This window comes from Arvicola amphibius, chromosome 5, assembly GCF_903992535.2.
Source record: "Arvicola amphibius chromosome 5, mArvAmp1.2, whole genome shotgun sequence".
Taxonomy (NCBI): Eukaryota; Metazoa; Chordata; class Mammalia; order Rodentia; family Cricetidae; genus Arvicola; species Arvicola amphibius.
Window position 1 is genome coordinate 24,240,140 of NC_052051.1, and position 25,896 is coordinate 24,266,035.

At 45.2% G+C, this 25,896-nt stretch overlaps 1 protein-coding gene across 2 annotated transcripts; it reads left to right on the plus strand.

Moving 5' to 3' along the window:
• Nucleotides 1-2,649: 2,649 nt before the first annotated feature.
• On the plus strand, nucleotides 2,650-20,903 carry Nsfl1c (NSFL1 cofactor). Of its 2 annotated transcripts, XM_038330517.2 has the most exons (10): nucleotides 2,650-2,811; nucleotides 4,940-5,037; nucleotides 11,123-11,197; nucleotides 13,102-13,107; nucleotides 13,662-13,827; nucleotides 15,092-15,184; nucleotides 16,399-16,508; nucleotides 17,359-17,496; nucleotides 19,235-19,399; nucleotides 20,506-20,903. In XM_038330517.2, the coding sequence occupies exons 1-10, from the start codon at nucleotides 2,707-2,709 to the stop codon at nucleotides 20,666-20,668; spliced, it is 1,119 nt and encodes a 372-aa protein (XP_038186445.1). In that variant the 5' UTR covers nucleotides 2,650-2,706; the 3' UTR covers nucleotides 20,669-20,903. The 2 variants fall into 2 exon arrangements, with proteins under 2 accessions (XP_038186445.1, XP_038186446.1); XM_038330518.2 differs by lacking the exon at nucleotides 13,102-13,107 and having other exon boundaries at nucleotides 2,653-2,811.
• The last annotated feature ends 4,993 nt before the right edge of the window (nucleotides 20,904-25,896 follow it).

Consider the following 25,896-nt stretch of genomic DNA (forward strand, 5'->3'; position numbering starts at 1 on the left):
ATAGCAGTTAATCAGGTACCTACAAGAACGTTTGAAGCAAGCAGAAGCAAACAGATGTTGTTTGGACACCCTGGTGGAGTCACTTTGACCAGGGCTGGCACAGTTTCTTGGGAATGTTTATGACTTTGCTGAGCTGCGTTCGCTCCCTTAGTTAGGTCCTGTCTAAAATGGAGTTCTTTCTCAAAATGGAGTTTATTCTGCTCCTTCCAGGCATCCAAAACTGGCCAATCCCAATAAAGATGACCTCAGTCTCCATTCAGTTCCCACCCCAGATCCACAAAATATCACCTGGCAGGCAGCCCTGCAGGATTCCTCCCCTGAGACCCCGCCCCATTTGGGGAGTTCTCTCTTCTAGTTATCTGTGCTTTCTTGTTCATCTTGAGTGTGAAACAACGAACTGGAAAGCCACTGGCATTGGTGGCTTTGGTGACCATTGTCCGTCAAGCACCCGACCTCCCCAAGTCAAGACTTCCAAGAAACAAGGAAGGCTCCATGGCTCTCAAAAGAACCAAACCAAACCAAACAAACAAGAACAAAACAACAACAACAAACACATCAACAAGGATCTTAGGTCATATGCAGAAGTAGGTGGTGAGAGATATTAAGGAAAATAGAAATGGCCCGTGATCATTTTGGCTATCGATCTGCAGCCTTCCATCTCTATCCTCAGCCTGTAGACACTTCAGCACAGAAGTGGCTTTTTCAGGAAACTCCAGTCTATACCCCAATGAAACCACCAGGCAAGAAGCAACAACAGATGGAGCGTGGAAGGAAGCCTGGCTGGGACTGGATGGGGGAAGGGCTGGAGGTGGAGCTAGAGAGGGAAGGAGCTTAGAATGAGCAGGGGATAGGGGAGAAACAGGGGATAAAGTATACTGAATGGCAGAGTGAGGTATACCTCCCAATTTTCAAGAAAGATACCTACAGTGCTAATACAGTGCTAATAGAAAACTGGACTTTGTTTATTAATAATTTTAGTAAGAGGGTTGGAAGCCAGGCATGGTGGCACACACTTTAAATTCTAGAATTCAAAATGTGAGTTGGGAGACTAGGTGGAGTGGTACACACCTTTGCTTGTTTATTTATCTGTCTGTCTGTCTGCCTGTCTGCCTGTCTGTTTTGGTTCTTCAAGACTGGGCTCCAGAGACTAGGTGTGATGGTGCACATCATCTGTCAGTCTGTCTGTCTGTCTCTCTGTCTACTATCTATTATTCATTTTGGTCCTTTTTTTTTAAGTTTTTTTAAGACAGGGTTTTTCTGTAGCTTTGGAGCCTGTCCTGGAACTAGCTGTTGTAGACCAGGCTGACCTCGAACTCACAGAGATCCGCCTGCCTCTGCCTCCTGAGTGCTGGGATTAAAGGTGTGCGCCACCACCTCCTGGCTTCATTTTGGTCCTTTGAGACAGGCTTCCCCTGTGTAGCTGGGATTGAAGGACTGTGCCACCACTGCCCGGGTTGGAGTACACCTTTAATCACAGCAGCTTGGGAGGCAGAGGCAGGTAGATCTTTGAGTTCAAGGCCAGCCTGGGCTACACACTGAATTCTAGGGGACAGTCAGGACTACAAAGAGAGACCCTGTCTCAAAAACAGAAAAGCAAACACAAAAGGTAGGGTCAGGCCAGGTGGTGGTGGTGCACACCTTTGATCCCAGCATTTGGGAGGCAGAAACAGAAGGATCTCAGTGAGTTAGAGGCCAGCCTGGTCTACAAAGCAAGAAAGACCCTATCTCAAAAGGGAGCAGAATTTGAGCTGAGGAATTCCTCAAGGCCCCTTAGCAAATAAAACCTGAAAATGAGCAAGAGGTAACAAAGTAAAGCAGAAAGGAAAAACATCCCAGGCAGAGTAGAGATTAGAAATTAAGGACCTAAAAGGCAGAATGTGTTTGCGACAAAACCCTTGGAGCAGAAGTAAAGAGGAAGTGAGGAAGCACCAATGTCTACCTAGTCAATTTCAGGACCATCAAGGGTAAGGGGTCTGAAGCAGGAGAAGCTATGGTGGCGCACACCTTTAATCCCAGCACTCGGGAGGGCAGCGGCAGCTGGAGAGATGGCTCAGAGGTTAAGAGCACTGACTGTTCTTCCAGAGCTCCTGGGTTCAATTCCAAGCAAGCACATGATGGCTCACATACCAGATCTATAATGAGATCTGGTGCCCTCTTCTGGCCTGCAGCACAAATGCAGATGGAGTTCTGTATGTATGAATAATAAATAAATCTTTAAAAAAAAAAAAACTTAAAAAAAAAAACCTAGTTCCAGGACAGGCCTTGAAAGAACATCAAGCTATAGATAGCACTCAGGTAATGCTTCAGGAAGGAAATGAATGAACAAGTAAATAAGTTAACGAAGTAAAAGGATGAGACCATGAATAATTGCAGGATCTGACTTCTTCAAGTCAGATGTAGGTCTCTGACTTCTTCAAGAGACCTACATCCCTCAGGCCTGTGGGAAAACCAGCCCCTCCTTACACCCACCAACCTCCTACCTTCGCCCCTAGGGTCCCTAGGGTGCGGTTCGCATAGCCGCCACCAGAGGGCGGAAAGTGGTTGTGTTTCCCACACGGAGGGCTTTGCGTGAGGCGCCGCGAGGGGCGGAGCCTACGGGCAGGCGCGCAGCGGCCGGGCGGAGTAGAACGGAGGCCGGAACGCAGCAGTGGGGTTGGGTCTGTTGCAGTGTCGGCCGGAGCGCTTTGGGAAGTGCACCGGGCGAAGATGGCGGCGGAGCGGCAGGACGCGCTGAGAGAGTTCGTGGCGGTGACGGGCGCTGAGGAGGACCGGGCCCGTTTCTTCCTGGAGTCAGCCGGCTGGGACCTGCAGGTAGCGCCGCGAAGCGGGCCGCAACGGGCGGGCTGGGGAATGCGGAACGCGAAGTCCGCGCTCCGATGCCTACGCGGCCGAAGCGCACAGTCATCCCTGCGGGCCAGGGCCCTAGTCCAGGCCTCATGGTAACCTGGGCTCGCTCGCCACGCGTCGCCGGCTCAGCTTGGGAGTTGGGGAGCGCTGGTGAGCCCCGGCCTGCTTTGCAGGGCCTCGGTTATTACGCAGACTCGCAGTGTCGGCGAGACTTCGGGCGCTGCCGCAGTCCGCGTGGAGGAGTCGCCTGGGGGCGTGGCTGTCGCGGGCAGTGCCTGCGGGTGGCCGGGTGGGTTCGAGAGACCAGAGACCTGCGACCAGATGGAGCCCCATTTAGGTGCGGTGGTCGTCCAGTTCCGCGTCGGCAGCCGTGAGGGAGGAACCCTACCCCATAGTCGGCCCACGCCCCCCTCCTGCCTAATTGCTGGGAGAAACTACCTGTGGGATAGTGGCGCAAGTTGGGGATCTCTTGGGATTTAGGGCTTGTTCACTGACTTGGTAAATGGCCACTAAGTACTTGATTAATTTAGAAGAAAGGATAAGCCTCACCAGGCAGCTAGTGTTGTACTTCTGCTCCCTAGAGCAATGCCCATCTCTCGTGCTCAGAAACACTCAGTATCTAGTGTTAGAAAGAACAGGTTGCATAAAAATCCGCGGCCAGCTACGTCTTCGGTAGATGATGATGACTAATATTTCTTGACTCCCTGCTCCAAGCCAGATGTTGTTCAGCATTACACAGTGTCTCATTTACGTGTCTCACATTTTGCAGCTGAGACTTTGGAGGATAAGTAACTTGTTGAAGACCTCACTAACCACTAATTAAACAGGTAAAGACCAACCCTATTTTACGGATAAGGAATTGGACCCTCAAAGGGACAAAGAATGTGCTCAGTGTGTGAGCTGTGTGACTTGACCGTGTCTGCCGACTTCAGCATTGAAACTGCTTCCCAAGCAATAAAGATAAAGTCTCTCTTTGATGGCTGTGGCAGAACAATCCTTCGAGGCAGAAGGTCTCGAGTTCTAGGCCAGCCTGGTCTACATAGTGAGTTTCAGAATAGTCCCTGTTTCAAAAAACAAAACAAAACGAGAGAGCTCTCATGCTCTTACAGACATTCCTAAAACCTCTGTGCTGAACAGAAACACAAAGTGGACTAGCTTCTGCCCCCAATAGACCATCTAAACTGAGGCTCTTCCCTGTGGGGAACTTGGCTCCCAGTGGCAGGACTTAAATGCAGGTTCTCTGAATATCAGTTCAGGTCAAGTCCTAAGATGGCACACTCCTTCCCTGCAGACTGGTTCTATTACACGAAGACATCTTCAGACTGGCTGTCCCATGACAGCTTGTTTCCTCCTATATAACAGTTTGTCACCTTATGGGTTGTATCTGCCTCCTTCATCTATGTGGAACCTCATTGCTCTGTCTTGCCTCTTTATGTAGAGAATATGTCGTAAATGAATGCCTACTCATGAGCTGGTGGCAGTCACAAATGGCCAAAGGACTCGTGTAAAGCTAAGATGATGGTGCATTAATCTTAATGATTATCTCATGTAGTGTTACAGGGTTGGTGGGATGATATCCCCGTTTTACAAAATAGGAAATTGGGCTTCACAAAGAAAGGAAATACAGCATCTGTCCCTCCACTGCATCACGTCTATGAAAACATAAGAGTGAGCCTGAGCATATGCCTGGGGTTGAACTTGACCTCACTTCTTACCTCCAAAATTCTCTCATTTCTCAGTTCTTCTATACCAGCTATAAAATGAGATGATAATAATAATACTAACTATGGAGTTTTAAATGGATTAACACATATATAGTATACAGACAAACTGACACACAAATAATTAATAAATAGATGGTGGTCTTACTTTGTTTTCCATGCTAATCTTATTTGTTATCTTCTTCCCCTTTAGTGGGTAGATTTTTTTTCAGGCAATATGGATTGTCTATTGCTTTTCTGTCTAATTTTCTTTGGTTCCAGGTCTAGGACATCTTTTCTAAGAGTAAACTATGTCTACGTGTTTTTGTTCCATTGTCAGATATGTGTCAGGTGAAAGACTAGAGGGTCCCAAGGTACTCTCTCTGTTTCAGATTGCACTAGCAAGCTTTTATGAGGATGGAGGGGATGAAGACATTGTGACCATTTCACAGGCAACCCCAAGTTCAGTGTCCAGAGGCACAGCTCCCAGGTAAGGACCAACTTCAGTTGCTACCTGAGTGTTTACAGAAGAGGGACTTTCTGACTTGACAGAGGGTTCAGGGCTGGATGTGTGAAGGGGTTTGAGGATCTACTTAAGAGAACAGAGGGGTTCAAGGGTCTACGTAAATATTTTTTTGTTTTTAATGTTTGTGAGTATTCTGCCTACATGCATACATGTGCACTGTGGAGGCCAGAAGAGGCCATTGGGTTCCCTGGAGCTGGAGTTAATGGATGGTTGTGGGCTACTATGTGGTTGCTGGAACTTGAACTGGTGTCATCTAGTGTTGGAGAAGGAAGGCTGCTGTTCGTTCCCTGCTGCTCAGCACCAAAATAATCATACAGAAACTGTATTAATTAAATAACTGCTTGGCCTATTAGCTTCTTATTGGCTAACTCTTACATATTAATTTAACCCATTTCTGTTAATCTGTGAATTGCCATGTAGCAGTGGCTTACCAACAAATTTCCAGCATCTGTCTCCTGCAGGGCTACATGGCTTCTCTCTGACTCCACCTCCTTTCTCCCAGCATTCAGCTTAGTTTTCCCCACCTAGCTCTGTTCTCCTATAGGTCTGCTATAGGCCCAAAGCAGTTTCTTTATCAGTGGTAATCACAGCCTGCAGAGGGAAATCCCACATCAATCTAGGAGAACATTCAGTACTCCTAACCACCAGGCCTTTTCTATAGCTTCTGCTTAAGTCTTTAAGGACTTTGTGTTTATAACTGTCTCATCTCTGGAAGTTTTCATTCCTTTGTGCCTGCTGCGATATTGACGAGGTTAGATAACACCCTATTAAGATGATTGTGGAGAAAAACCTGTGTGGCCCACCTTTGCTGAAGTTGACTAGGGAAGATAAACTTAGCATTTTGTGTTGCGTCGCCTGCCCTAGACCTCTCACTCCAGTGGCCAATCACAGTTGTGATTTACACAGGAGGAAAACATTGATCTTCTCAGACGCAGTCGGGGATTCTCCCTGCAGAAGTGTCTGAACTCCCAGAACTCCAGGCTTTTAGTCTAATTTTAACTTTCTCTAACTGCAGAATGCAGAAAGAATGTCTGTCATGAAGTGGTGAATTCTGTCTTAGTGGGCCTCTGAGCTTTAAAGTACATTTCTTCCCTTTGAGAAACACTAACACCAAATCTCAGTGGTCCTTCAGACCGTTCCTGCCTTTGGTTTCCACAGAAGAGAGGTCATAGGAAAGTGCTAGGCTGTGGGGTGCTGATAACACATCATAATGTTAATGCGGCATGAGTATTGAAAGGGTCTGGGCTACAGGCAAAGGTAGCCAGTTTCTGGGGATCTAACTCTTTGATCCAACCCCACTGTTGGGTTCTTGATGTGTCAGAAGTACTGTGAAGGAGAAGTTGAAATGGAGCCTCTAATGCCAGTCATTTCCTCCTCCTTTCTTCTCCTGCAGTCCAAAAGTCTTAGTGTAGCAAGGGTTTATTAGAGTAGGGCCCAAAGAGACTCACTGCCAGGTTCAGAGCCCCAGCGCGGAGACTTGTGACTTTGAACTGGATATTTATCCCAGCCCTAAGTTTTCATCACTGCCAAATGGAAATGCTAATATTGTCTGCCTCTTGGCAGAGTCAGTGAATTACTGCTTACATAACAAGCCAGGCATGGTGGCACACACCTTCAGTCTTAGCATTTGGGAGGCAGATCTCTGTGAGTTCAAGACTAGCTTGGTCTATGTAGTGAGTTCCAGGACAGCCACAACTATGTAAAGAGACTTTAACACAAAAACAAAACGAAAACCCCTAAAAGCCAGACATGGTGGCATACTCCTTTAATTCCAGCACTTGAGGCAGAAACCCTTTTGCAAAATAAAAACAAACCCAGCAACTTTATGTAGCACATAATATGTAGAGCAATTATATTGAGCATAATATATTGCCTGCTATTACTGACACTGTGCCCTACTTCATTCCACAACAGGCAGACAGACACATGCATGTGGAAAAGTATATATGTGTGTGCTTTAAAAGTAAAACAACCAAGGAACTACAGCATAACTTAGCATTAAGCCTGAGAATGTAAGACTGGACAGGCCTATTGACTTTACCTTACTGTTTTGCTTAAGGCCTAAACTTGATAGTGGGCTTCAGTGACGCAGTGAAAAGGAAGGAAATGGGATGTGGTTATGTTATGTCATTGACTTTGTTTAGGAGGAAAATGCTGATGGAATTTTCTCAGGAGAAACTAAACTGTGATAGCACCCCAAAGGAATTTGATGTACAGGTCTGGGGGATGGGGGAGGTTCTGCTCTCCAGCCTTTGACCTAGCTGTTACAGGACACTTAGCCTGCTGCTGACTTACCCTGTTCACCTGTGAGATACCTTTTATGTTGTATCTGATGCCAAGGAAGAACAATCAGTCACTATGCTCCTCCTTTGACTCTAGAATGGGGCATTTAGTGTGGAACCCCGGTGGACTCTCGGAGTCTGTAGAAAGGGGCAGGAGAATGTCTTTAGATCGAAATCACTGTTTGTACAGGGCTAACCTGGCAAGGCAGTCGATTAGATTCTCAAGGCATAAGGTGTTTTGCATAACTGTTACTATGTGAGGAAATCTAAGCTTACTATAAATTGCTGTCGTTACTGAGCACTTAGTAAGTGCCAGCCCCTGAGTTAAGCCTTTATACATTATTTTTTAGTTGTCAACCACCTTGTGAGTGAGATTACTGCTGTCTCCCTTGTAGAGATGAGGGCACACAAGAGCTGAGCATCTCCCCCAGATCACACAAGCCAATCAAACGAAGATGAAAGATCAAAGTTTTTCTGCTTCCTGAACCTCAGCTCTCAGCCACAGCGTGCTACTTCTCATGGATGCTCAGAAGTCCTCCAGAGTTTTCCCTAATTCTGCCTTCCTTATTTTAACCTTTTTCCTTTCAGAAAAAGGTTCCAACCAAACTAAGTTTTTTGATGACCCATTCCTGTCATGGTTCTGTCTTTGTTGATGTCTCTAAATAGGCATGCTGGCTCCCTTGTGTCAATCTCGGTGCACTGCCAACCCCATGCTTGCCTCCATCCTTGTTCCTCTGCTGAGCAGCATACACAGCCCTGTTCCTCAGAGCTCTCATTGCAACTCTGACCCGCTCACTCTGGCCACACCCATATATTAAGTCGCATCTGTCCATGTTATCTGGAACCCTTGTTCTGACAACTGAAGTTTTACACCTGAAAAATTTATTTCTGAAAATTTTCTAATAAAATTAGGAGTAAGAGAGGGAGTATTTCGCTCACCATCTGTCTGGTGGTGCCAGATGGCCTCACCTGTGTTCTCGCCCACCTTTCTCCGGTCAGGATGGAGAGTTACAGCTGCTGCCCAGTGTACTCGGGCCAGATCCATCTAAATCCAAAGCTGTCACTTGCTGCCTTCCTGCCCAACACGTCCCACCCCTGTCACTGAATCTAACAGAAAACAACAGGCAGTTTATTTTTTAATCCCTCTTTGATCTAACAGAATCTGTACTTGTTAAAGTTTCAGGGCCTGCATTATCCCCTGTCCTAAGACTGCACTGTTTAATAGGCTACTGCTAGCCTCTTGTAGCTATTTAACTTAGTTAATTAGAGGTAAGTGAAGCAAATGTTCAGTTATTTGCACTCACTGCATTTTATCTTTCCAGACATGTAGCCCATGCTGGCTACATATAAAGTAGTTTGCTGTCCTCCTGCCTCAGCCTCCTAAATACTGAGATAGGTGTATACTACCATGCTTGGGCCTAACCACATTTCAGGTGCTGAATGGCCATAATCCTGTGTCTTCCTAGTTGGACATATAGATAGAGCATTTCCATATTCACAGAAAGAAGCTACCACAGAACTAAGATGCCCAGCTTTAAAACAGAGAGTATACTAAGGGCCTTGGACTTTGTACTACTTGAGAGTACCAGGGACCCTGGAAGGTAATTTAGTGCCTCCAAATAAAGATCACTGAATAGAGGATTCTGACGTTGATAATGTCCCCAGCACATTTGTGCCATAAGGTAATTCTCCAGAGCTTTACCCCAGAGCAATTGTTCTCAAACCTGAGGTCCCTTCCCATCCTCGGCAGGGACTGTGCAGGGCACCACTTGCAGAGTTCTGAGTCTGGAGAAGATTTAAGGTGGGATTGAGGATTCATAGATTCACTTCAGGAGCCCTTGGCACTTCTCATCTAAGTACTACATTTGAGAATTGCTTCAGAAAAGTAGTTCCTAAGTACAGCATAACATGCAGAGGTCTCTACCTGCATCAGCACCCCAGCAGTACCCAGAAAGCCCAAGAGGGTGGTGCTGGCATTATGTCCATTGACATGAGAAAGTGAAGGCTTAGAGAATTTAAGTAACATGTCCAAAATTCCAAAGTGGGAGAATTAGGATGAGAACCGTCTGTACTGATACCAAAATATGTCAGATGCTGGATTTGGGTATATAGGTTTAGGAGAAAGGGGAAAATCCATATGGAGAGTATGATATTTGCTCAAACAGGTATATCTGTGTATATGAATGTGTTTAACAACAAAGGAGTGGCATGTATTTTGGTGGATTCTCAGTCCTAACCCATCATTCATTTAAAGAGACTTGGGAAAGCGGCTGGAATTGCCTCTCCAGGTATTAATGTAGTCATCATCACTGGGATCCTTTGTGCTGTGTCATATGCCCCTTAAGGAATGCCTGGAAGGCTAACTCAAGCAGGAACTGTATTTGCTCTGGGTTTTATGTTCTTGTTTCTAGCTGGTGAAACTTCAGCGTTTCTCTTGTCCACTGATTGCTTCCTTGAAACAAATCGTAGACGTAGCAGTAACTTCCTTTCAAGTAAACAGCTATTCCTCTCTGTCTGGCCTCATGAACCTGAATTACCTCTTTCCCTTTCTACATTCTAGGAAAGTTGCTTTTCCCAAGGAATAATGGAATTTTTTTTCATCTTTACAAATTAAATGTATGTCTTAGGATTCTTAAACCTTTGTTCACTGAAGATAGATTCAAACAAGGAAGAAATTAGCAATTGAAAACAGTGTTAGCAGAGCTAACCCCTCGCAGCCTTCGAACTCTGTTTTATCCCCCCGAATATTAATAATAATACTGTTCTTGCCCAGGTGAGGTGCCTGGGAGACTGAGGCATGATGATCTAAACAACAGAACCTTTCTTTTTTACTTATCCTGCAGCGGAAACAGGCAGGGAGCTTCTCCTCTCCAGTGCTGCCTGCTACCCACGCATTCATTCTCCACGACTCCTTGACCTTTCTGTAGTATGTTACTCTCTGCTTCTACGTTCACATATGTGTTTCCATAATGCTGGTCTAGTTCTTCTTTCCCACTGTTTCCTCCATCCTTTTTCCACTCAGTCCTTGGTAATGGTCCAGATGTGTCTTTTTTCTGGAAAGCCTTCTCCTCAACACTGGACAAGAGGCTTTGTGTTTATAAGGTCGTGTGTACTGTCACAGCTGCTGTTGTGCTGTGTGACAGTGGATAGTTGCTTGATTTATCTGTGCCAATAGCCTGTAAGAACTGTCTAGTTATCTTTATAAATTCAACATTTAGTTGGTGCCTGGCATGTTAAAAATTAAATGATAAAACTATTCAATAGTAAAATTATTTTTTTCAATTTTATGTGTATGAGTGTGTTGTGTATGTGTGTGTATGTGCATCGTGTACATACCTGGTGCCTGCAGAGGTCAGAAGAGGGTGTTGGGAGTCCTGAGAACTGGACTTACAGATGGTGATGTGAGCCACCGTCTGTGTGCTGGGAACTAAACCTGGGTCCTCTACAAGAGCATCAAGTGCTCTTAATCACTGAGCTATCTCTCCAGCCCTCAATAGTAAGTTTTAAAATACCTCACCCCCCATTCCCAGAACAGCTTAAATTGGATTCCACGGTACCTCACAGTAGTACTTGCTAAGTTATTCTCAGTCCTGTGTGACCTTAACAGACAAATGCCACATCTTTTGTTATTTGAATTTAGGTCAGTCTTCCATCTGTGTTGTCCTTACACCACAGCATCTAATTCTACTGTCCAACTCCCAAACTGACTCTAGGTGTTGCTTTTCTTTAACTATTCCTGAAGTAATTTTGTTCCTTTCTGTCTCTAGTGATAATAGGGTGACATCCTTCAGAGACCTTATTCATGACCAAGATGAGGAAGAGGAGGAAGAGGAGGGACAGAGGTAAGGTTTTGAAAGGGAGCACAGTTTATAGGAAGTATACAGTGGTTTATAAATCTCCTAGGATAAGGTGTAGGACACATGTTCACTATTGCCAACCATCACTACTGTGTGTAGGGGGTGTAATATCCTAAAAACACTCTGCTCTGTGTAGTTTAGAAGTAACCTATATCTCATTGCTGCACCTCCTTAGTCATGTGCTGGGCTTTGGTTTATTTCTTTCTTTCTAATTGTTACAATCAGGTGTTTGTCAAGGAATATTTGTGGAAAGGGAAACAGAAGCTCAAAGAATGGAAAAGTTACTCCATAGTATCACAATGCAGAAAATACCAAGTATCTACTTGTGATATATTTCTATCCTTATAAATAAATCACTACATATAATATGTAGAAAAAGAGGGTTATAAGTATGTATCGTCCCAGTCATGTTTTCACTTTTAGAATGTTATAATGGAATTATTGTTTCATTAGGAAAAAATTCTATATTTTCCCTACAGAATGAAAAGTATAGCATTTATAGTTTGATAATTATCTTTAATATTTTGATATGTTCCCATGCAGTCCTTGTTCTGAGTATAAGTAGACTTTGTGTTTTACATGGTAAAGATGATTTTGTTTTCTTGGGTTGTATTGCTCAAGGTCTAATAGACACTTCTCTGCTGACACTGAAATTCCTGTGTTTTCCAGAACTTTGCTAACGCGTGTGTTCAGTGGTTATAGTTTTCTGTATCACTGTAAATATCAGTGCTTTGAGCCTTTTTGTATAGTCATCTTTAACCACTTTTGAGGGTTTTTTTGTTTGTTTGTTTTAACAGTAATTCCTCCAACAGAAATACCAGGGCAAGAACATAAGTACTTTTAAGGCTGTTGATCATAGGCTCCAAGACTTAAAGATTCCTTAACTGAGACCTTTCAGTTCAGGTAGAACTGTGTTTACCTGGATTGAACAAGAATAAACTGGCTGTAGCCTCATTTTTCAAGTGTTTATTCTCCATGAGTCAGCTTTGGTCTGCCAAGCCTTCCTCAGGGAGTAGAGGATAACCATTGTGGAGTAGTGCTTCACTCTACCTCAGAACTTTGCTTTTCGATACACTGGAGACTCCGGGATGTTGTTGATTTCAAGATTTTATACCCCTTGAGTAGAAGGCACTGACTGTCGTCACCTGTCTGACTGCCTAGTTCCCAGATACCACCTCCACCTTTTCCAGCCTAGTCACATCTGTCATTTTGACCTTCCGTTAATTCACATCCCTATAGCTTCTCTGGCCCCTGGACACTTCAGACATGAAACATTCCCTGCCAGAGCCTAAGCTGTTTCCCATTCTAGAGTAATTGTGAGGAATTAGAAGACCAAGATTAATTTTTACAAATTCCACTGGCCCCTTTTAGAGACATACAGCTGAATTAGTTTAAGAATGATAAGGACAGGCAGTGGTGGCGCACGCCTTTAATCCCAGCACTTGGGAGGCAGAGGCAGGCGGATCTCTGTGAGTTTGATCGAGGCCAGCCTGGTCTACAAAGCAAGTTCCAGAACAGGGAGAGCTACACAGAAAAAAACCAAAAAAACAAAAACAAAAAACAAAAAAAAAAACTGATGATGAAGAATCAGCTACATGACAACTCATGCTTAGATCCAGATTAGTCGAAAAGTACTAACTTAATCTCAAGCTGGTCTTGAACCACTAGAATTCTTGATGTAGGTATCTTGAAGCTTATTTTTGAGATTGGAGCTCCCCCTGGGTTTTTGTTTGTCTCCTGAGGCTCCCAGTAGACATCATAAACTTGGCAGGTGAATCGAGTCTTGGGGGAGTTGTTGGTGTTATGTCAGTCTGCCTCACATGTGTGCATTGCTCTGCTTGTTCTTTTGCATACATCTGCTGATTTGAACCTCACGACCCTGACTTAAGGAGCAGGTAGGTAGGGCATGGAATCCTTATCTCATTTCAAAGCAAGAAAATGTGCAAGCAATGCACTGGCTTATTACTTAGGTCACGCAGTTGTCAAGCCAGGACTGCATCTTAGCTGCGTGTACTAACTACATCACTACCATTAATCCAGAGCTCCTAGAGTTAGATGCTTCTGACTTGGACCATAGCTGTAGCCTTCTGGAAAGGGGCCTCCAGAGGAATGATCCCTGCTGAAACTCTCCTGTACTGACATGTTGTTGTGCATGCCTGGAATGTCCTTTCCCCATCTCTTCACCTGATAATGTCATCCTCAAAGGGGTCCAGGATATAACTAGGCTGCCTTGGCTGTCATCCCCATTTCCCCCTCCCCCATTGTTAGAGACCCTTACCCACTTCATCGCTGCTCGCATTGCATCATACCTGCCTGCATCCTTACATAATGTTCCTTGCTAGCCAATAAGGCCCTTAAAGACAAGAGGCATTGTACCCTTTGCTTTAGTGGGCTCATAATCTGGTGCGTCTTCTGTTCATTTTCTGATATGTTTGCATTTTCTACATAGGTTTTATGCTGGGGGCTCAGAGAGAAGTGGACAGCAGATTGTTGGCCCTCCCCGGAAGAAAAGTCCCAACGAGCTGGTGGATGATCTATTTAAGGGTGCCAAAGAGCATGGGGCTGTAGCTGTGGAGCGAGTGACCAAGAGCCCTGGAGAGACCAGTAAACCAAGAGTGAGCATAAGCATTCTTGTGCCTGAAGGAAATGAGTTCCACAGTGGTGAATGAGACCTGCTTCCCTCCAGCAGTGACTAGTTTTTTGTTTTTCTCACTTAGCTACTTATATTCCCTCTCTCTCTCTCTCTCAAAATAAGAAATAGATATTTATTTAGGGGTAAACTCACAAATCAGAATCCTCTGCTTGACCAGTTGAATCCCGCAATCCAAATGAGCAGCCAGTGGAAAGGAGGAAGGAAAAAAGGGACAGATGCAGGTTCTGCGGCAGCATATATAGTATAAGAGGCCATGCCCTAGTAGGCGGGTAATCACAAACTGCAGGTCCTCCTACAGCATCACAGTCTCTTCTTCATTGTTATTTTCTGCTCACACCAGGCCAGCAGGCTCGCAAGTGTGTGGAGATTCTCCCTTCTCTGCCTCCCATCTCTCAATGGGATTACAGAGAACACTATGGCACCTTGCTTCATGTGGTTCTGGGGGTTCAAACTCAGGTCTTGCACAGGAAGTGCACTGAGCCATTTCTCCCACCTCTTTCCAGATTTCAGTAGGAATTAGGATTTGGAGTTGTGGGATTCTCTGCTGGAGAGCTGTCCTGTGCTTTGTGAGTTGTTTAGAACACCCTGGGTTGTACCCGCTAGATGGCAATAACACTGCCCTCCGCCACTCAGAGTTGTGACAACTGAAAAAATGATTCTACATACCTGAAAAAGGCCTCGAGCTTGTAGGAATCACCAATTTAGATAAAAGTCCAGAAAATCTTGCCTGCAATTGCAGACTTAACACTTTAGCTTGCACTTGTTTGCCAATATATCTGCTCCTTTGTTGTTGTGATGGCTTTTTTTTCTTTTCTTTTTTCTTCTTAGCTACTTATTCTCTTATGTCAAAGACTAATGTTACCTGTGTTCTATGTCAGATCTTAGAAACACACCTATCCAATTTGACCAACAATGTTTTCCTTTATTTCACTGTAATTAAATTCACTGCCAGTTTTTATGTTAAAAATTTTTGTGCTTAGGAAAATCAAAAAGTCATTGGTGCTATGCTATACCAAAATTCCTGCATAGCCATTGTTACTGAGAGGTTAGTGGTGGCTGTTCTCTTTAGCTGGAAATTCCAGCTTTCACCTCTTATCTATGACCAGTGAGTTTGATGGCCAGAAGTTAACAAGCTTGATCAGAGTCTTACTCCTCTGCCTCATCCCAGTGTGTCTTTGTACTTGAGTAAGTCCACCTCCAAGTGTTTATGAACTTGTCCTTTACAGCCATTTGCAGGAGGGGGCTACCGCCTTGGAGCAGCACCAGAGGAAGAGTCTGCATACGTGGCAGGAGAAAGGAGGCGACATTCGGGCCAAGATGTAAGTTTCTGTTTTCCTTAGTAGCTACGTGTGAGCTGTTCATTGGGCCCGTTTTTAGTAGAGATTGGTCACAAGTGTATGAACAGGCAGCCTCTGAAAGAGGTGCCTGCAGAAACTGTTCTTGCTGTGGTCTAGACAGGGACTTAACGTAAAAATGAGTTTTCCCAAGGGTAGGGAAGAGGATGGACATAGGAAGGTTTATGAACACTCTGTGGATCGCAGGCAGAGGGGCAGTGTGTGGGTGCCTCTGGTCACTGGGGCATGTTTGAAAAGAATGCCAGAAAAGGCCTGAAATACGGATAGGCTTTGTTCTGTTTCATTTTGTTTGAGTACATTTTCCACGTACATTTACACAGATACTCCATGTAATGATACGATATAATTTTGAGTTTTTTAAATTTTCTTAACATTAGGCTACAAAATACTTTGGTGTAGCTTTGTGTTTTAATTGAAGTAATTTAAGTATTATTCCAAAATAAAGTCGAGCAGGAAGAGAATAAAACTTTTATAGACTGGTGACCATAGTCACCAGTACACTGGTTGTCAGCCTTCCAGACCTTTTCTGTAAGTGTGGTTGATAGGGCATTGTTGACAAATGTACATTTCTTTTTTCTTGATAGTTATTTTTATTTTTTACTTATGTGGAGGGGGCTGGGGAGATAGGTACATTGAGTACAGAGGCCAGAAGAGGATGTTTGGTCTTCAGAAACTGAAGTTACAAGCATTTGTGAGTCACCTGGCATGGGACTGGGAACCAAACTTGTGTCCTCTGCAAGAGCACTGCATGCTCTTGACCACTGAGCCATCTCTCCAACCCCAGGTATCATATTTTTTAATAACTGCAAAATAGGTCAGGAGTAGATGTGGCATTGGAGCTGAATGTATAGCACAAGCTATACATGAAGCGCATTGGCAGCCCTGCAGTTAGGGAGCCCAGGTGTGGTTGAGTCATCTACTGCACAGTCCCCATGCGAGCCAAGTCTCCTTAAAATGGTGCCCATTTCTAATCTGTGTCATTCATTACACGTTCCTGGCTTAGGTTGGTTCTTACACACTTGGTTGTTGGTGCTCCTTTTCATTCATTCAGTCTGTCTGACTATTGCGTTTTTTTATAGTAATGTGGTGAAATAGGAAAGCCCAGTCATTTGCAGGTTCAAAGTGCATTTTCTAGGTTCATGTCAATGAAACTAACTTCTTATCTCTTCTTGTCCCAGGTTCATGTAGTGCTAAAGCTCTGGAAAACTGGATTCAGCCTTGACAATGGTGACCTCAGAAGTTACCAAGACCCATCCAATGCCCAGTTTCTAGAGTCTATCCGTAGAGGGTAAGGAGAAAAGTCCACTTTAGTCTCACTTTAGTGAATGAGATGTCAGGTGGGAAAGAAGAAACAGCATTTATTTGAAAAGTAAAATTATCGAAGCAGATTTTTCACAGTTGATGTAAAGGTTACTTTAAAAACTTGTTCATATTTTTGCCTTTGCTCTGAGGTAGAGCTAAGTGGACTGTGCTGTGATTGAGCAGGTGGGGAAAGTCAAGGCAGGCAGGTAGCCACTTACATAGCCAGACCCTGGTGACTACCATGATGTCTCCCTCTCCTCAGGCTGTTGGGTGTGAGGTGCTATGGCAGCTGTTGGGGTGGGGTCCCAGTTCCTCTCCTCATGAAAGCCCTGAGGGATGTAGAAGGTAGACAGAGCTGGAGAGACAAAGAGGAGAGAGAAGGTCTTGAGAAAGCAAAGGGACTGAAAGTTTGTTCTTACTTTGTGCACTGTTCTATTTTGCTTTCTGTTTGCTATGGGTAAACATATAACTAAAGGCAACTCAAGGGAGAAAGGGATTTGTTTCAGCTTACACCCTCAGGTAATAAGCTACTTATGGCCCTAGTCTGCTCGCTGACTCCTGCTTGGCTATTTTTCTTATATAGCCAGATTCACCTGCCTAGAGATGGTGTGGTCCTCACTGGGCTGGGCCTTTCCCATATCACTTGCCAGTGAAGACCATCTCTCAGAGAGAGACGTGGCCATGGGCCAAGCTGGGCAAAGCAGTTCTTAATTTGATGTTTCCTCTTCCCACATGACTCTATGTGGTATCAAGTTGACAAAAACTTAACCAGACATCCCCGTTGCTAGTATGTCCATCCTGCTCACAGTGAACTCCAACATTGCCTTTTCCCTCAGGGAGGTGCCTGCAGAGCTTCGGAGGTTAGCTCACGGTGGGCAGGTGAACTTGGATATGGAGGACCATCGGGACGAGGACTTTGTGAAGCCCAAGGGAGCTTTCAAAGCCTTCACTGGCGAGGGCCAGAAACTGGGCAGGTGAGAAGCGGTGTCTCGGGAACTAGACTGTCAGTTCCACCAGCCAATCCTGTGTGCTCACTGTGAAGACTACTCGTTGCTTACAGAGTAGTTGAGTTTGTTTCAGAAAGGAAGAGCAAGGAGAGTGTGGGTTATGGAGTCTACAGACCCAAGTTAAGTCTCTGCTCTTTCACTTTATAGATGTGTGGTCCTTAGATTGCATAGCCTCAGTTTCCTCAGCTATAAATTAGGATTGATAAGAGTCCTTATCCCACAGGATTATTGTTGAGAGGAATAAAGGAGCCGATGTATGTAGAACTGCCTGGCATGAGCAGTAAGTGTAGCATATAACTGCTGCTTTGACTCAGAATCGGAGTGTTGGGGAAACTGATCTCCTGGTTGCTAAGCCTAGAATGAGCATGCTGGGGTTAAGGAACTTCTAACTTAGTTATCCAGCATGGCCTCCCAGGAATATTTCTCAGGATGCACAGAAGCACTTGGACATTATTTCCCTTGGAAAGGCTGCTACTCCATTGTCCTGGCAGCTCTTAGGAGTTTTTTTGGTACTGCCTAACACTAACAGCCGGAAATACCCAATTAGTATCAGAAAAATATGCCATTCTACTCTTAGATACTTGTATAATGTGTTTGCACACACTCATGGATGCTCCTTAGTTCATTGGAGACATGCCCTCAGAAAGGATTCTGAGACCTTTCCACTTCCTCTTTTACTTCTTGACCATGAGATGCAAGCTTTGCTCTTGCCATTTGCCATTCCTGCTCTGGAAACAGACCCTCTAAAACTGATGTGCATAAAGTCTTTGTGAGTTCATTACTCCAAGTACTGACTAGTACATAAGCTCTTTATCCCTACTTTTCTTCTCTACCCCGAACCCTCCCACTCACTCACCCATAGTCACCTTGCCATTTTCATGTCATTTGTGTCCTGTTGCCCTCCCTACTCTTCCTCAACACCTTTACCCCCTCTCTCATGTTCTCCTTCCAAGTTCCATGACCTGTACTTAACACTCACCCTGACCGAAAATTGTGTTTGAAATAAAAATACAGAAATATATCTACTGATACATAATGATAGCCGTACTTCACTGGTTAGGCCAAAGTAGGGGATATACATTAAGGCAATGTCCATACATACTGTTTTCCCCCTACTTCTGGCCTAATACTTTTGGCCTAATCAGTGGAGTGTGGTTGCATGTTTTTTTACTCTTTAATTTCTACTGCTTGTATGATTTGCTATCCTATAATTTAACATTTAGGAGATTTGCTAATACTAAGAACAACATTGCAGTGCAAGTCTCTGTAAGGACATCTTCGTGTTTAACTTGCATATGAAGACTAAACTTCAAAAAAAGACAAAAAGTTTTATGTAGTCAAGTTACGTGGGAGTTCATTTTCTGAGATTGAGTCAGGTGCAAGTGGACAGCTTTAGTTGTTTCTCCCATAGGTGCTACTCAATTTCCCACTGTCTCCCTTTGGAAATAAGGTTTTTAATGTGTTGCCCAGATAAGACTGAAACTCTTTTCTCCCATGATGGTTGAGCACCTGACCTGAGTAGTTGTTGCCTGGAGTCTGAGGTAAATATATTAGGTCCATGGTGGCAGGATTCTGCCTTTCTTAGCCACTGTTAACAGCATCAGGAACAGGCTCTGGGCATAACAGTTGCTCAGTGAGAATGCAGAGATTGCTGCCTGTGAAGGCTTTGTTTCTGCACCGCCCTAATGTGCTCCATTCTCCTCAGCACGGCCCCCCAGGTATTGAACACCAGCTCTCCAGCCCAGCAAGCAGAAAATGAAGCCAAAGCCAGCTCATCCATCTTAATCAATGAGGCAGAACCTACCACGAACATCCAAATCCGGCTTGCAGATGGTGGGAGGCTGGTGCAGAAATTTAACCACAGCCACAGGTACTTGCACTGTGTGGACTACCTTTTGCAAGCATGTCCTTGAGTCCAGCATAGACTTATGGGAAGCAGGCAGTGGGGTCTGTCTGTTCATGTCCCATCTGTAGGTCTCATTCCTCATCATCAGGTTTAAGCCACCAGGCTCCGTATTCAAAGGAAGTAAGTACCTCTGTGGTTTTAAAGATAGGGAAACTGAGGCACCATAGAATGAAGAGACTATCAGGAGAGGTGCCGGGGGCTGTTAATAGTGAAGATACTTGGCAGCTCCCTTCTCTAAGATTCATCCGTGGTGGGTCAGCTAAGCCAGGTGTGGGCCAGTCTAATCCTTGAGTCTAACCAGATGTGCCTATAGGATAAAGGTATAAAGCAAGCCCAAAGATCTTCCTGGATTCTTCCAAGATGTGCCTAATGTTGGTGTTTTCCTCTGAGAGAGTTGGAATCTGTTTCACCAACCAGTTACTACTTTAGTGTTACCTCACTGATTAGCCCCACCCAGGTGACAACCTGTGGAGAGTGGATGAGGGGTCTCGGCTCATCTCGTGATGCACTCTCATGGGTCACCAATGCGTAGTGGCAGAAAGAAGCTTCTGTTGATGGCATCTAGATTAAAAAAAAAAAAATGCTGGTTCCATTGACTCTATCCTGTGGCTCCAAGGCGCAGGATGGTACCTGGAGGAGAAATTCCTAGGACTAAGGAGTTGCTGACATATGGTTGAGAAGTGACTTCTGTGACATGTCTGCCCTGCTGGGATTCACAGTCTATGGGCAGTAGTCAGATAGTCCCAGAAGCGTGTGCTTGCAGCCAGTGCTATGCAAGATTGGGGCCAATAGGAGGCAGTCTTACAAAGAGTTCTGAACTGGAATAGGATAATGAAAAAAGGCAGAGTGGGAGGGAGAGGAGGAGAGAAGAAAAGAGAAATAGGCCTTAGGACTTCAGGAATAGAGAGCTTTAGGCAGAAAGGGGAAGGACTGAATGGATGTGCTTCCAAGTGATAGCTTTGGTCTATAGAGAAAGGAGGTGAGAAGGAGCCTCCAGATCCTCTTCCCAAGAGTCAGGGGCAGCAGCCGAGAGCCCTGCTCATCACCTCCCATTTACCCTACTCCTCCAGGATCAGCGACATCCGGCTCTTCATCGTGGATGCCCGGCCAGCCATGGCTGCCACCAGCTTTGTCCTTATGACTACCTTCCCTAACAAAGAGTTGGCTGATGAGAACCAGACCCTGAAGGAAGCCAACCTTCTCAATGCTGTCATCGTGCAGCGGTTAACATAACCGCCCAGCTGCTACCACATCCCTTTGTGTCTCCCATGACTGCAGCCATGCCCATGGGGATCACCCTCGTGCCCCTGTATACACCCACCCCTTCCCTTCCAGTGCCACGTCTCATCCGTAGCTCTGGGCTCTTAGACTTCAGTTGGACATTTGTTTTCTCTTTAGTTGTATTTCCTGGGTTTTTGTGGTGATCAATGGACTTTAAAGAAAAAAAATAAAAGCAACCAAAAAAGTTGATGGAATACCACCAATCCTATTGTCCAGAAACTACCATTGAGCTGTATTTGATTGTTAGAAAATCATCTTGGGGCATAGTAAGGGGACCTCGCTTTAATCCTCTGCGTAAAGTCACTGTGACACACTAGTCATCTAATGTGTTCCTCCTGCTGCAGATGGTTTGTGGAGGATTTCTTCTTCATAGAGAAGGAAGGGAACATACAGGAAGAGACTGCAGCCACTCCCTTCCATGAGGAATCTCACTTGCCCCAGGGAAACTAGGTAGGAGTCAGCATCTGGAGCTAGAGCTGGATACACGAAACTACTTCCACTGGAGATGAGTACTTTCTCAGCACCCTCATCACCCACACTGGTCTCCTTGGAGAGGCCTGCTTGTTATCATTGCCTTATTTACAGCGGTCTTGTGTGGTCCATTTTTTTTTCCATTGGGATATGGTACATGCCAGTCTAAGTGATTTAGTTAGGATGTCTTTGTCTAAGAAAGAAACAAAATTAAAGTGTTATTAATGTTAATGGCAGATCCAGGTATGGGGATAAGTGCCTCGTGTCTGGAGTGCCTCTAACTGTGGTGGTAACTGCAAGAGTCTTAAGCAAATTTTCTTTGGTCATATGTAATTAATGTCAGCATATGGCTTTGGATCATAAGTTCTGTTTCACACTTATTTGCTGCCCTGTTGACCACTGACAGCAGCCTGAGCCACATCCCAGCCTTGACAAAGGTCTCTACCCTTGAAGGTGTAAGGAGGATAGTAGGGACCTTGGCTAGAACTCTTCTGCCTCCCTGACTGTACTACGCTCTTTCCTGCTGTGCCTTGCCCTGAGCCAGGGGCCAACTTGACACTGGGAACTACTACGAAACATCCTGAGACAGGGCCTTAGCAAACAATGCCCTTCTGCGGCTGCCACATCTACCATGGTATGATCTCTAGCATGTGAAGGTAACCACAAACAAAGGTCTGGAAAACAAAATTGGCCATTTAAAACCAGAATGAGGACAATAGAGTTTGTTCTTTCTATTGAGGCACTTGGAAGGAAGTTAGCAGTACCCCTATTCAGCGCCTCATGAGAACCAGCTCTTGGTGGAGTGCCATGGGCAAGATTCCAAAGATCATGCTCTAATGCCCAGGCCTTTCTGCTTCATTCAGGCCCCTTCCAACACCTGGTTACAGCCTGCATCCTCAAGTGGTTTGCAGGGGGGGTCCTGGGTTGCCATCTCCCCCCCCCCCCCGTGAAGTGAGTATGGGTGGCAGCTGCTTGAACTTACCCCAGTCCTGTGTCAGTCCAAGGCCAGAGGGATCGCATAAAATGGGCTCCATGCCCAGGAAGGCTGCTTCCAGCTTCAGACTTCTGTTCTGGAGGCTCAGATGGAAACATCTGTCCACCCAGATGGGCTTTTATAGGACACTCCAGCCACGAATCCTGGGCTGTTGAACTCAGGGCAGTTGTTCTCAACTAGAGCATTTTCAGTCATCACCAGCATTGCAGGGAAAGTAGGGGAATCACTTGAAATTAAATGGGCTGTGCAAAGCATTTGTTACAATGCCTGGACGTGTCTTGATCTATTGAAGGATACCTCTTATTCACCAGAGTAAAGGTAAGTTAATTATGATGCCTGTTTTTGTTTTCTTTTTTTGAGGCAGGGCCCCAATGTCACATCTGGCTGTTCTAGAAGTTACTGTGCAAACTAGGCTACCCTTGAACTTAGATTTCACCTAGGGATAACAGGCTCCATGGTGCCTTTTCTAACTAGTGCAGTTCAGGCTTGTCCACTGGAACACGCTTGGTCTCCCTGACTGCGTCAAACAACTTAGAGATGGGTTGTGTACATCTGATGGCTTCCTTAGAGATGATGGAAGGACGGAAGCATGTGGGCAGGAATCAGGCACATTCTTGGCTTTAGATGATACTGCCACAGTCCTTCCAGAGTGTCATTAGCTATTTCCTGCCACCAACACTATAGAGATGTCCTTCCCCTGCCAGACCTTTCACGGTGACTTAGAATTCATGAGAAGCAGCTGGTGCAGACTTTCAGGCTCCCTGCTGCCCTCTCCTACCACCAGATCCAAGACAGCTGCTGTCTTGGGGCCCAAATAAAAGGTCTTCTTGCAGATGGATGTGGCTCTGTCTTAGGGTCTGACTCTGACCTCCCATTTCCTTCTAGCCACACTCCTCAGAGGGTCAAGCCTGAGAAACAGGGTAGAAAGCATATGGTTAAAGCATCTAACCTGCTGCCTGGGTCTGGGCCAGCTCCTGTATACAATGAGTGTCAGCAGCTTTATCCCTCCCCCTTAGCTGCCTGGCCAGCCTCCATCCCTCACATGCAGTCTGCAGTAATTCCACGGCTCCCTGACTTTGCCCCTTGACCAGCAATTTTGTCACAGCCAGCAGAGAACTCATTTCGCCACGTAAACTGTATGTTGCAGACTCGCTCCCTAACACCCTCGGGTGCTTTTGATTCTGCCTGGAAACTAAAGGACCTTGCAAGATTGGCCCCTGCCCACTGTCTTCTGTCAGTTTTGGCCTTGTTTTTTACTTCCTGTCTGATACAGCATATGCTCTTCATATTTGTGTGTGTGTGTGTGTGTGTGTGTGTGTGTGTGTTTACTTTGGCCCTCACTAGATCCTAAGTTCCACCAGGGCAGGGTGTTGTGTGTTCTTCACCCACTGTTCAGCAATAGTAGGGCAGATGAAACTGAAGTGGAGTTGAGATTCTTACCTGAAGTAGCAAGTACATGGTAGCTACAATTCCTACCCCTACCCCAATCTCCCCAGTAGGCTCTTGGCCAGAAAGGTAGCTTTTTGCAGGACATTGGTCTCTTTTGCTTCTTCCTGTGCAGACTAGAACCAAATGTACTCAGGAGATGGGACATGCTGTAAAGAGAATACTCTAGTGTGTGGCCTGCCAGTCACTGCCTACTGAGAACCTGGAGTTGGTGCCAGGACCACGACTTTAGCCACCACCAATAATGCCAGCTCTTGCCACTATTTGAGCACTAACTTTGTACTTTACCTCGTTTAGTTTGTCAGCACTCAGAGGAAAATGATGCCAATGGAAAAAATGGGCACAACTACATTTGAGCCACTCACTGGTGAACTGCAAAACCATGGCCCTTGACCTCAAGGCTCTTCTGCTGTGAAAAAGATCCAAGGACAGAGGTGGTAGGGATGGCAAGGATGTGTAGGGAGCGGAGAAGTCAGCAGAACAGCACACCTGTGAGTTGGGTGATGAAGGATGACTGGGGATTGGTTCTTTGAAAGAGGTGAAACCACCAGGCTTGGTGGGTGTTCGCCTTTAATCCAGCACTCTGAGGCACAGACAGAGTCTCTTCTAAGTTTGAGGCCAGTCTGTGAGTTCCAAGTCAGCCAGGGCTATGTAAAGAGACCCTGTCTCAAAAAAGAAGGATGGCAGGGGACTGTTTCCTCAAGAGCCAGATCTAGCAGACAGGTAGTGGACAGGCAGATCTGCCTTTGAGCTTGGGTTCCATTTTCTGCTAGGTGTGACCTTAAAGCAGTCACATAAGCTTCTCTGAGTCTTTGTTTCTCATCCATTAGAGAAGTAGTAGTCCCTCATTGCATGCTGTGGGGACCAGTGGTATCTGAAGCCTTTGATTCTAGGAAGAACTTTCTGAAGAGTACAGCTGCCATCTGTTACGCCTTTACCAGAGCCAGGCCCTGAGAGCGCTGGGCAGGCGAGTCAGAAAAGTGAAAGCTTTTCAAGGACCCATCTGTAATAGCAAAGCTAAGACTCAAACCAAGGATCAGACACATCCATCCCTGTGTCCTTTCTGCGCTGACCAGACTGCAGGAGCCGCTCAGTGTGATGCCCCATGATGGTAAACTGATGAAACTGGGTCCCTGAGACAATAGGGCCCAGCCTCCCTACAGCCCAAGGTAAGTTACTGTTTACACATGGAACATGCAGAGAGATCAAAAGAGTTATGTGGTTTTCTTATCCTGCAATAACAAAGGTTAAATTGTTGAAGGATCTTCTTTAAACAAAGTTGTGGAAAGGCATTAAGTCTCCAAATAAGGGGAACAAGCTTTCTTCCCCTCTGCCAGGAAGTAGGATCTCCAAGAGACAGCTGGAGAACTTGGAGGTGAAGTTAGTGCTAGTTGTCTGTAGGCACATGTTCCCAGTACTGGACCAAGACCCAAAGAGCCCTGTGTCTCTGAAGAGGGGTTCAGAGCACTGGCCTATTTCTGGGAGCCAGTAGGCCCTTCCTGCCCCTCACCTTCCCCGTAACCAGGGCACTGACAGAGCAAACCTATGCGTTCTTGACTGTGACCTGGAATTTTTCTCTTTTCATTGATGAATGTTTTCATTCTATTTTTTAGATTTATTTTTTTATTTACTGTGTGTAGGTGTTTTGCCTGTATGTATGTGTGTGCTCCACATGTGTGCAATGCCCACAGAGGCCAGGAGATGGTGTTGGATCATCTGGAAATGGAGGTAACAGTTGTGAGCCTTTGGCTGCTGGGAATAGAAGAGACTAACTGAGCCAATCTCCAGACTCTGTTTTGTTGTGTTCTGTTTTGTTGGTTGGTTTCATTTTATCTTATTTGTTTGTTTGTTTGTTTATTTGAGACAGGATTTCTTTATGTGTCCCTGGCTGTCCTAGAACTCTGTATGCCAGGCTGGCCCAGAACTTAAGAGATCTGCCTGCCTCTGTCCCAGGCATTAAAGGTATATGCCACCACTGTCCAGCTGTTTTGTTTCTTTAATCAGGCATATATTCATAAACTTTTTTAAAAAAATTACACACACACACACATCCCTCCTTTCTACCTGATATTCTATTTGAGATAATCTTTCCCTCTTCACCACAAGGCTTTTTATTTATCTTTCTAGACTTGCTAAGTACAAACCAATACCCACTGTCCACCCTAAGATAGAAAACTTTGTACATCTTAACAAACCTATGAAATTAGAATGCATTATGCAATCAGGAAGTCATGGTGTCACCAAAAACCTTACCCTACTTATTCCATTT